General features: G+C 37.8%; 2 protein-coding genes across 2 annotated transcripts; one reads left to right on the top strand and one right to left on the bottom strand.

Annotated features, from left to right (window-relative positions):
• The first annotated feature begins 4508 nt into the window (after positions 1-4508).
• On the top strand, positions 4509-7278 carry LOC113778496. The gene is made up of 2 exons (XM_027323928.1): positions 4509-5607; positions 6325-7278. The coding sequence occupies exons 1-2, from the start codon at positions 4600-4602 to the stop codon at positions 7063-7065; spliced, it is 1749 nt and encodes a 582-aa protein (XP_027179729.1). The 5' UTR covers positions 4509-4599; the 3' UTR covers positions 7066-7278.
• A 1152-nt stretch (positions 7279-8430) lies between these two features.
• LOC113777904 (transcription factor bHLH61) lies at positions 8431-10140 on the bottom strand. Its single transcript, XM_027323135.1, has 4 exons — positions 9484-10140; positions 9204-9374; positions 8894-9061; positions 8431-8701 (listed from the first exon to the last, which is right to left on the bottom strand). The coding sequence occupies exons 1-4, from the start codon at positions 10138-10140 to the stop codon at positions 8615-8617; spliced, it is 1083 nt and encodes a 360-aa protein (XP_027178936.1). The 3' UTR covers positions 8431-8614.
• Between the last annotated feature and the right edge of the window lie 2330 nt (positions 10141-12470).

The raw sequence follows: 12470 nt of genomic DNA, 5'->3' as shown, positions 1-12470 counted from the left end.
ACCAGTACCAGTACGAGTACGAGCACTAGACCAGCGGGCGTTTTGTACTGATACCCTGAGGCTTAGTCCATCCTTTCAGTACAAATCACTTTTTGTCCTTTGATTTGATTGGATGCTCTTTTCAAGTGCTGATTGCTGATCTCAGGATGGGACGCTGTCCTAATTTCGGCACATTCCATCTACCCCCTTTAATCCAAGCTCCCTTTACTTAACTACTCGTATTCGTCCACCTGGGTATCTGCATACTGCATTTCCATTACGACCAGATTCCTCAACCATCTACTTCAGTTCCCTTCCCGGCTGGATATTTTTTTCCTTCAAGTACCACTACCGCCTCGATGAATTTTAGTTCACGTGCATTGTAGTTCGAAAAAAAACCTTTTTTTTAAATTAAAAAAAAAAAAAAAAAAGAGGACGAGGAAACAAAATTTGAGCATATATCGATATCCATAAGGATAGGTTTTTCTCTCTTTCCCTCGTTTATCTTTTTTTTTTTTTTTTATTACTGTACCCACGATTAGAACCAGAAGTTGCCGTAAATTTATGAGAGATCTCAAGCTCCATTTGGATTGGTCATTTTTTCAAAAATAAGTTTTTCAAATTCAATGTTACAATAATATATAATAATTCAAAAAATATCTCATCCATACAATATATCAAAAAAAATTTATAATAAAAATTTTTCATATACACTATTACAGTAAAATTTTTCAAAAATATTTCAAAAAAAGCTAATTCAAACAGAGCTTCAGTATTTCCCAAAACCAACCCTCACATTGGCGCATCATCCCATTCCTTTCTTTATTTCCCGGAAATGCAAACGCAAAAATAACTAAAGAATGTCGTGGGAGACACGTAACTCACAAGGATTCTTACCACTGCACAGAGAAGAAAAATGAAACTAATGATGATGTTACGCAACTATTTCAGCACCTTCATCGTCCTGACTTAGTCCATTACGTTATGAGAGTATATTTTGGTCAGTCATCATCTTATCATGAATTTTGGGCTGTCATCAAGAGAAAGGAAAGTTCAATACTCCTGTCTGTCTATTTCCAAAATCGCTTTCAAATTCCATCGAACTTGAGATTTCGTAACTCGTACCATCCATTCCCCCACACTGTTTACTCATTTTCTCTATCTATGGGCACATAACGTCCACCAATTCGACATCCAACAGTTGGCATCAAAGAGGATGCAATTATCACCACATAACCTCGATCTGCTGACCAACTATTCTACACCATGTCCGCGTCTGCGCAAACATGATGGAATGGTAGTTGTGGGAACTGTAAACCATGTGAGAGGATTGATTGCCTTCATCTTAATACTACAGTACTATGCTCCGCTTTTCATTCATTTCTACCTACAACTGCATCCATCATACTACTACTACTGATCTTCTGCTGGGGCAGGCAACAGATCAGCTTTTTTTTTTTTATGTAAATTTACATCGTGATCGTGATCGTGAGTGGTTTTATTACACTAGCAACACATAAAGAATGTAAAAAAGAAGCCAAATCTTTCCATGGTGGTAAACGTACGGATGATAAGTAGAGAGACTCCTGATGATAGGGGGCCCTTTCTTTGTAGAAACCAAAATATGAGGAGGAGAGAGGGAGCACCTTTTGGGAAACAATTGTTAGTGGGAATATTAGTGGGCTTGCCTTATCTATGAAAAAGTGAAAGGTAATGAATGTGTAACGTTCCAACGTCACCTAATTCCATTGTCCGATTTCGTTTCATCCCATTTTCTCCCACCCCTTGTACTTTCGTTGCACTTCTCCGGTTTCGTTTCATCCCATTTGAGCCAGGAAGATTAATGTCCGCATCAAAGAGTTACTCCAGTCTACACTGAAATGCTTTTTATTTGTTGTAAACATATGCGTACTTGTTTGTTGATCGCCTGCGTGTCTGTTTTTCGGGACACGTACGGCATTCGCGACAGTTTCCTTCATCGTGAGGGACGGAGGGTTATCTTCTTTTAGGCAACAACTTCATAATGGACATAGCCAAAAACATTAGTTATATTTGCAGCTTTTTAGATTGTATCCTAATCAACGATGTGACTCAATATGAAAGCCAAAAAATAGGAGCCCCACGAAAAAAAAGAGATGTTCCAACTAGTCTCTTTAGAGGAATAATGATAATGCAACTTCACAGGCAAACTTCTAAAAGATTAAACAACAGGATATATATGGATTTCGTAGGTTCTGATCACCAATCTTCTTGTTTTCTCTTGTACTAATAGTTTGTACTATAATAATGATTATAGAATGCTTGGGTTTATTAGATTGGAAGTCGAGTCATTAGTAGTCGGTTGTACGTATCTTATTGGTTTGAGGGTTCCGACAGCCGATTCATGGATTAGGTAATTATTTGAGACCCCGAAACAACGTCATAAGGTAATCCAATCAATGTGCCCGAGGATTCATCTGGTGGCCCAAATTCGCTTTTCTGTTATACTCCAAACTTTGACCTAAAAGGTAATTAAGTTTCTTTTAATTAATAAACTTAGTGGGATATGATCATTACCCATTTGGCTAATTTAATTATTTATGCCACGAAACTATGGGTGCCTTTGCTGATGCTACTGTCATTAGTTTCCGTATCTTTCCAGGACAAAAGCTTCGATTATGCCAACAAACAACAAACAAATAAATAAAATGGTGCCCCTAGGATCGCTACGGGTGTGCTTGGCATCCTGGTTGTTTTTTTTTTTTTTGCATGTTTTTATTAGACAAGTTTTTTTTAATAATACATAAAAACACATAAAATTTTTAAAATATACACCCCAAAATACTTAAAAATACACGTTCATTTCCCTCTTCTACCACCACCCTGTCTAATCATTTCTATTCTACCCCTCCCTTTCTTAACCCATCGCCATTTGCTGTTGCTGTTGCCTCTCCTCATAACTTTATTTTTTTTCTCTCACTTCCTCTGTCCCTTTCTCTCTCCCTTCCTTTCTTCCTCCTCTTCTTATCTCCTCTCTTTTCTGTCATATTTTCTCCTCCATCTCCCCTAATGCCCCGTGACCCCACCTTTCATCCCTAATCGAGATCAAGTCCTGATCATAGAACAAGGGAAGGGATGGGGATCATGAATCCATGAAAGTATTTCCTCAAATTCTACAGTAAATTAAAATAAAATTTTATACAAACACTCAAAAACACACTATTCGAACGAATGCTTTCATGACTCTCCTTTGTCTCCGTTACTTTTTCTTTTTCCCTTACCTAGCATAGATGAGATTATGATACAAGCTGTTAATTGAAAGTAGGGTAAAAAATTTAAAAAAAAAAAACTCCCTATGATTTGTCAAATATTCATTTTAACTTCCTCTAGTTCGAAAATTTACATTATAACTTCCTATGATTTCGACTAAATTAAAAAGTGGATGGGAAGCATTCAATTTAATGGTTGTATGTGAAATTTCAATATTACCTTTGTTATACGTGAAATGCTTTCCATTCAAATTTCAATTTAGTCGAAACCACAAGGAGCTATAGTGCAATTTTTTAAACTAAAAAGAGTTAAATTGAATATTCGACAAATTACAAATAGTTCATTTTTACAAGGGTAATATTGACATTTCACCTACAATTGTTAGATTGAATGCGTTCCGTTCAATTTTCAATTTAGTTAAAATCACAGAGAATTATAGTGTAGATTATCAAATTAGAGAGAATTAAATTGCATATTTGACAAACCACAAGAAGTTTTTTAGTATTTTACTATTGAAAGTAAGGCAGCATGGCATGACCTATAAACATTCCCACAAGAAATGATTATTCATGAACATCAAATTCTCTCTTGAGACAACTTAGAACTTGACAATAGCTACAACTGAAGTAAAATTGATATGACCTGAAATCTAAAATAAAAAAAATAACAAACAAAAGTGTATGTAGTGTTGGGTGCCAACCGTTTTGCTCTATAGAAGTTCAAAATTTGTCACAAAGGTAAAAACTCTAAATGTGCATACCAAGAAACGTCACATAATTTTACCTTAAATAACATGTTTTTTTTTCATTTTTTTCAAGTGCAAGTAAGAAGTTTCAAATTCAGAACCTCTTACTTACATTAACACGTTTATGATTCATATACAAGTGATTGAATATACCATCTTTGTTACAAAAAATGCACAAACAATTTGTAATAAAATACAGCATGATCAAGCAGTTATACGTGGCCAAATCTTGTTTTATCCAATTGCTACTTCACGAGGCGTCATGCGTCGCGGAATGAATAGTTCGATTAATTTTACTCATTAACGATAAAATCAATAGCACTTGCCCCCCAAAAAAAAAATCCAAGGTCCTAAACTGCAAATATCGAAAACATTAAAGAAATTTCCGTACATATGTCGGTTAAACGCAGATTTGTACAGCAAGTTCACCATGGGCCCTCTAGTCAAGCCCGAGACTTTCACCGTTGTTGCGTAGCCCATTACTTAACACGAACATCTCGTGCATCGAGTTTGGGCTTTGAGCCTTTTTATTGTATTCCATCCCTATATCTTTTCAGACTTTGAATCTTGTGCTTTCCCTCGCCTCTCTGCCATCATAATCTCTGCAACACCAACTGTTCGTTAAAATGCGCCAGAGAAACTCTACTGAGAACAGAGCGAAACCCGTTGTCGCAATTCGCAGATCTCCACGATTTCTGAAGCCAAATCAACCCGACTCAGAATACCTGCAGACTCCGAATCATGTTCCAAACAAGAAACGGGTCCCTCTCTCGGATCTCACACCTCTTAGCTCAATTCCAAGCGGGAATTCTTTAAAAAGAGGCCAACTTTCAGATAAGGCAAAAGAATCCAATGTCCGGTGTAGAAGTTCCACGAATGTGTGTAACGAGCCCAGAAAATTGACAAGATTGAATGGTGGAGTTGACAACTCTCGTGTTGTTCGACGGTCTCCTAGGTTTTCTCAGAATGGCAATGTTAATAGGATTGTTTCTGATGAATCTAAGCTGGAGCGCTCATCTAAGGTGAGTAAGATAGGTAAGCCAGTCTGCATGAATGCAAAATCTGAGACAGAAAAGCGGGTGACCAGGAGTTCTTTAAGGAGGTGTAACAATGGAGGTGTGAGGGGCAATGGAAAGGGTTGTGATGGAGTCACTTTGAAATGCATTTCTGATAACGGAAAAGCTAAAGGGGATGTTAATTTGTCTGAGCAATGCATGTATAAAATTGAAAAGAGGGTTACAAGAAGTGCCACTCGAGGAATTAAAGATGAACACCGTGCAAGAACTGGTAACGCCGAGGGTAATGAGTCCATCCAGAATATTCCCTTTGGTTGTTTGTACAAAAAGGTCCTTTCAGTTGATGGAGAAGATAAACATGGTGCAAACTTACCTAGAGAGCCTATTAGTGAAAATGCAACTACTAATGTTCTGTCCACAGATTTAATAGGAGGGGAAGGTCAGAGTGTTGGCTTTGAAGCTGAAAAAAAGCAGGTTCCTGCAAAAAGGAAGAAAATCCAAGTTGAAGAAGAGCATAGGATGTTTCAGGGATGGACAGCAGAGCAAGAACTAGCGCTGGAAAGAGCTTATTTTGCAGCAAAGCCGACACCCCATTTCTGGAAGAAAGTTGCCAAAATGGTAATGTGCTGCCACTTGATTAATTTGGCAAAGAAATTTGGTTTCTTGTTAATGGTATCTGTGTTATTTTATTAGAAAAAATGTACTAGAATAACTTTTGGCCTATACTTTTATCCATTCATAGCTCTCATAATTATCAAATTAGTTACAAGCAATTGGAAATGCATGTTTAAATTAATTCTCTTGGTTTCTTTTGAAAATAAGCACTTGTCAAATATAATCCCTGAATAAAATTGTAACACAAGGACAATTATAGTTTGATGGAACTTATGATGAACTGATTTGTGCCCCCAATAGGCAGGGCTTCGCAAAACTTGATGTGGTTTCTTTTTCCCTTGCTTCAGTTCATGAACCCAATCTCTCTGCTTCTTAGAAGTGCAGCCAGGAAAATGAAATCCAATTGCAAGAACAAATAGATTGGTAACTTATAATATGCTTGACCTCCTTTAATTCTTAAATCTACGATTCTCGTTTCGTATAAGATTCAGATACTTGTTCTTAGTCTTCTTGTGGTATCAAAATTTTTTGCAGAGTTCACACATAAGCCAATGTTGGTTTGATAATCCTACTTGTTATTCACACACTAGAACAATGACGCCATTGCTAAAACTGCATTTCCAACTTTGAGGTTTATACAGATAGATGTTCTCTCCACCCTTTACTAGCTTGCATTTCTGCAGTCTTGATATGGCTTTAAATCTTGGAAGTTTGTTGCAGGTTCCTGGAAAATCTGCCCAGGAATGTTTTGACAAAATCCATTCTGAGCTTTTGACCCCAGCGCAACAACAACCACGATCCAGGACAAAAGGAGTGAATGCCTCCCTGTCACTCTCAGCAAGTAAATTGCTAAATGCTTCAGAATCTGACACGAAGAAGTTGAGATACAGCAAGCAGAAGAGTCGTGTTACACGTAGAACTGTCCGACAGCTACTACATAAACAGTATGCTGCAGACCAACATTATGAAGCAGATCTTTTCAATGTTTTGGAGTCAACATTGGATCCATCCACTCAATGTGTTTCCACCCCTGAATTGAATAGAGAAGGACTAGGATTGGACAAAAGGTGCCAGGAAATTTCTTCATCAGCCCACGGAAAGCTTCTTTCGTTATCGAATGACTCACGTGGATCTACTGTTATTAGTCCCGCTGTTCTAAAGAAGATTAAAAACAAAGCCTTGCATGAGAAATATATTGATCAACTACATTTGAGGGAAGCCAGGAGAAAGGCAATGTCACTAAGGGGAAAAAAATGCACGCAGGACAAAAGTGGTGGCAATAAAGAAGATAACCTTCAGAAGAGCAAGATAGTAAAAGACGCAAAGAATGCATTGGTTTTTTGTGCAAGAGATGCCATCAAGCATTTTCACCATCTACAGAGCAGGGAGGCAAACAAATTTGACGATAGTGTTCGCGATTTTGTAGATAGTTCTGAAGATGAATTTGAAGATCAAAGTTGAGAATTCTCATTATCCTTCTTGATTGCATGGAAATGTGTCAAATTTCTCCTTTGTCTTATAGGATAAAGCTGTTTGCTTAGGAGTACATGTCACAAACTTGATGACTATTATTATTTCCAATTTTCTTGGACAATTGGAATTGACCCATTTACTGATTTCTCATCAAAGATCTGCGTGGTCTATATCTGCTTTATGACCCATACAAATGTATATATGTGCTTACTGTCTTGTATAAATAGTTGACTGTTTCTATTCCTTGCTGTATTTGCTTTGTAGTTTGTGTAACTTGACTTGAAGCTCCATAAATCTAAGGTTGTAAGTTTATATATATATATGATATTACGTTGGCATAGACTGAAAAGCGAGTACAAGAAATTAAAGTTTACAAAGCTGGAGAATGTGAAAAACGTCATATGTTATGGAATTTGCAGTGGCTTCTCAGTGTTGATGCGGGATGGCTATTATGCTTCCGCTGCTTCATGTGCTACAGAAAGAGACACCAAGGATCTTTTGGCTCCATGGATCTGGATGCCTGAAGATTGCCATCCTGTAAGATATTTCTCTGTTGCGTCAAACGACTCTGGAAAATGGGAGTTATGAGACTGAGAATAGCTGCCTAAAGCGTGGATTATCCATGGCTGTTTCCCAAAGCCATTTTGCTCGGTATAGAACTTCTGACGTAGATAACAAAGACTTGCCTTTAGTCCTGGGATATGCCAAGTTTATTTACTACTTACTGCTGACTGCTGAAGTGGAGAGTATCCAACTCTTCAAATGTCAGCTTACGAAGCTCGTCTTTAAGCTCTAGCTAAAGTAGATTCTTTCTTTGTTCTCTTGTCTGAAAGCAACCAGACCTACTGCCTTGCCTTTCTACTTAGTCTGCTGAAAACCCAATTTCAATTTCATCTTTGCTGCAAGAAACGATATACTTGTACAAATATGAGATCCATTTCTGGACTCGAGAGACGAAAAGTTTGATTATTGCCAAATTACTTCCCCAGTACTGCTATTACCATTTGTTGTTGGTTAGGTTGTGGATTCATTCTTCATACCAAACAGGGTCAGCCAGTCAAAAACCAACCCTAAGTATAAACTCATATTTGACTAGTTTTGGAAACGTATCAAGATGTCAATTTCTGTATATTGTTCCAAGGATCTTTTCACTGCTCGAGACATTCCTTGCTGACATATGATCATTGCATTGGATATGTTTCCCAGGATTTTATAAATCCGTTTGTGTTTTATTTTTAATCTATATATCTATGATAGAATAGGAAATAATGGGTAATGACCGTATGGTTCCTCCATCAGATCGATTCACAATTTGTAGATCCAATTCATCATGTGTGTGTGTATTATAAAACATCATACTTTCATTAAATCTCCACTAATGGCAGAAATCATCATATACATCTAATGATTTAAAAATGAACCTCTAGAAAGCCTACACTATTAGAAACTAAAAAATTGCTAACACAACAGATCATCTTCCATGTCCCTCGCTAGGCTTCTGATAATGTCCAGATTTATTCTGCTGCAGCCACGCTCTCTATAGACATCTTCCTCCATAACCTGCATTCCTAAACAGTGCTTGTTTAACATCTTCAGATCCAACAATTCTGCGATGCTCCGCCACCTAATCAATTAATTAGAATATGAGATAGCATGAAAGGCTGGAGCAGGTCAATTACTAATTTTTTTACCACGCAATCAGCAAAAGATGATAATTAACGTACTGCCCCCCCACGCAAAAAAGAACCAAAAAGAGGGGAAAAAGGCGCAAAAGACGATTCTGAAGCATTTACCGAGCAAATGGTCAGATGCATACCTCGGAACAGGAGGCTTGTACTGAGAAATCATTGAAACAGCTGATAACACATTGTTGAATGTCAAGCCCCAAAGCTTCCATTGTGCTGACTGTTGACAACAACATCCCTGGCTTGGCAGTGCAACAAATTTCGATCCGCGTGTCTACACTTCTCCTTTCCACGTCAAACTGATGCATCATTGAAGCCTTAGACAATTAAATTTAGCTGTGGAAACTAGGAATTTACGATACTGCAGTGCATAAGAAGTGACAAATGACAATGTCCTGGATACTGGATAGAGAGTTGCATCCGTTGGGTGCAGAACTATACCTTTGGAGGGTTCCTGGCAACTACCTCATTTGGCTTTAGCTGTTTCAAGTTTCCTATTTTAGTCAGCTGGTTGATGTTCTCCTCCGTACTCTCTTCTCGCGACTTGTGGATTTTATCCAAAAGCTCCTTCATGTAATCTATGGTATCTCCAAGTATGGATGTTCTGTCCATCTGTTAAATCAAGCAGCACTTGTTAATTTCATCCTACACACCAAAAAAAGAAGAAATGAAGCAAAGGAAAAGCATGTGTAATGCCAAATAAACTTCTAGAGACGATGACCTTGCTAATCTTAGGAACAATTGATCGAAGCATGGAAAGCCGGTCATTGAGTCGCTTCCTTCGCCTCCTTTCTGCCATGAGATTTTTGGACGGTTGCCCCTCAGCCTTCTTGATCTTGCTCCTTTTGTCTCCGCACAAGCCCACTCTAGATGCACCGATGCTGGTGGCGGTTGGCTGTTCAACCTCCACCTTGCAGAATCCTTTCCCCTCTTGGAGACCACGGAGCCCAAGATTTCCTCCATGTTCCACCATCCCTTCTCCATAATCTTGTTGGATGGGAACTGGTGGTAAACTGTCAAAATTAGAACGATCGTACGAGGAGCCCAGTTCCGGTACTGCCGTACTGAAACCATCACCAACATGATCAAGAAACGGATAGCTGGTGCTTTCGCCAAAAGGGAATGCAAAACCAGATTCGTGAGACCCTGCCGCTAGTAATGCTGCCGGTGATGAGAGGAGTCCTAAAAGCGAGTTGGAGTTTGTGTTTGAGGTTAGTAAATCTTGGTTATGATCATTGCGATCGAAAGACTCGCAGTTCCAACCATTTGGGAAGATTTCGATCCCTCCACCGGGGAAAGTGGTCCAGTAACTATCCAACTTTGGAGCCACTAAAAACTCCTCCAAAAGCCCATTTTGAGTTTGATCAGTATGCTCCATCTCTCTCGCTGTCTCTCTCTCTCTCTCTCTCTCAATGGATAAGAAGCAACAAAAGCAAGGGAGCTAGCTAGCTTAACGATAAGTTCTTGATGTTGCATCAAGTAGAAGGAATATGTAAACGTATATAATAAGGTTTGATTTGCATTATTAAATTTCGTTATGCTATTGTTTAAGGGTATAGATTGTGTGAAATGAGACTAATATCAATTATCACCCAGAGCATGGTCAGATTGAAAAAGGAATCTACTTTTTCTCCTTATACAGTACTAGTATGCGTCTGTGTATATATATATATATTGAATGTCTTTCTCACCGAAATCTTCAATTGGACAGACAGGCTACATAGTTAAATTCCGCGACCGTGATTTGTGTTTTGATCCATCCACATCGAAAAATCGTGGGATCTTTACTCTGGATTTAAGGTTCATGGGAGCACCTTCCTGTCACCAATTAGTTGGATGGATGTTTTTTGTGGATCTCCCTTAGATTACCTTTTGGTCGCTCTTTCGGATTACTCCCGTGTTTGTTCTAATTGAGTGCGTGTGTGTTTATTTCAATTGCTGAAAAAAGCAGACCATTAATTTGGTGAGGGTGAGGGGGGTTGCTGAAAAAAATATTTGTGTTTTGACCACTGATCTGTCTGAACCTAAGAGGACGGAGCTAGCATCTTGAATCCTGTCATGTTTTAGTATGCCAATTAATTTGCTTAGACTTGGAAAAACAATATATGTGTAATACTATAGCTTAATTTTTTGGTGAAGAATAAACTACAAAGTCTCTTCTGATCAATGCCTCTGATTTCTTTTTTCCTCTTTCACGCTGCGCCGGGTTCCAAATCAGTATGTCCTTTGAATTGAATGCCCTGATTAGCCTCTGGATTCGTATGATGATTGATTGTAATTTTAAGCTTCTTAATACTTTTCTATAAATATATGTGTGTTTGACGACTTTTGTTTATGGCAGTGAGTCGTACCAGTATATATGCTTTTGTTGGTTACTATGTCACGATTAATTATTCATATATCCGTCCAAGTGAATACTGAATAGTGATGCAATTGAGGGTAAAAAAGGGTGTGAAAAAGGGTGGAAGGATAAAAAAAGGCAGTAATGAAATGTTCACCTACTTTCATGACTTTAGGCTCCGGAGATGAATATATTTAGCATTCGTGATGGAGGCAAATTCTTGTAAAGAAAAACTGTAACATACAGACTTGTAGATCATCTCAATTTTTTGTAGGAGGGATGAGCTGGATGGTACGAGCGAACGGAGTGTAAAAGAGAGATCTCGGATTCGAGCCCTTCCACTTATTAAAAAAAAAAAAGAAAAATCATTTCTGGAGCTGCTGGTCTCTGTCTCGCGGCAAAAGATTCCCTCCCATCTTAAGTTGGCACTTGCGGTGTAAAAGTTGTTAGGCATAGGCATGCAGGCTCAAGGCACTGCTGACTTTGCCACTAAATAGAGTAATTGTTAATGGTTTTTCTAATGGGTCGCCTCACCTTAAGAAATATTGGGAGTGTTTGGATATTGTATTATTTGAAATATTATTTTGAATAATTACTGTAGCACTTTTTGTGATGTGATGTATGTGAGATAAAAAGGTGGTTGGAAATATAAAAAGGTAGGTTGGAAAATGTATCTATGATACAAGCGAAATATTTTATTATTAAGTAAGGTGAGTTAAAGATTTCAGTATAGTTATCTATCAAACACTAAATATGACAATAAAATTGTGAACAATATCTCTGCCAGAGAATCAAATACAAAGTACCAACTCAATGGATATAAAGCAGAACGAGAAAACATGGAGAAAATGAGAAAACATGGAATTGCTTACTCTTAAAGCCAAAAAAAAAAAAGATGAAAAGAAAAAACTGTTTCTAATAAAAGAAACCTTACAGTGATCAGCAAACCCTAGATCTTAAAAAGTGAAATGGTTAGTCTGAGATAATAAAAGAATTTATTATATGTTAAGAGCCTAGCTTAGCTAGCTGGAGAAGATTTGCTCATGTTTTTGTTGTCTTAGTAAAGACCAATAACCTCAAAGATCAAAAGCCTGGTACAAACAAAGCACACATCTCAAGAACAAGTCGGCCAGTGTCAGGTCAGGAAAGCAACCAACTACAAAAACATATAATTAATTTGCTCCAGATAGATGTCAAGCAAAATATTATACATTGTACAGAACAACATTTCTTTAGCAGAATCGATTAAATCTTCTTCCTGCATCCCCTTTACAAGCTGTTCGAACTTCAAAGATGTGATGGCAAGCTGTGAAACTATGAAGAAAAAGCAGTTGGTTGTTTTTGAGCAAGATGCTAACATCCAAACA

This window comes from Coffea eugenioides, chromosome 7 (genome assembly GCF_003713205.1).
Source record: "Coffea eugenioides isolate CCC68of chromosome 7, Ceug_1.0, whole genome shotgun sequence".
NCBI classification, from domain to species: Eukaryota; Viridiplantae; Streptophyta; class Magnoliopsida; order Gentianales; family Rubiaceae; genus Coffea; species Coffea eugenioides.
This window is presented reverse-complemented; position numbering and strand designations above follow the sequence as displayed.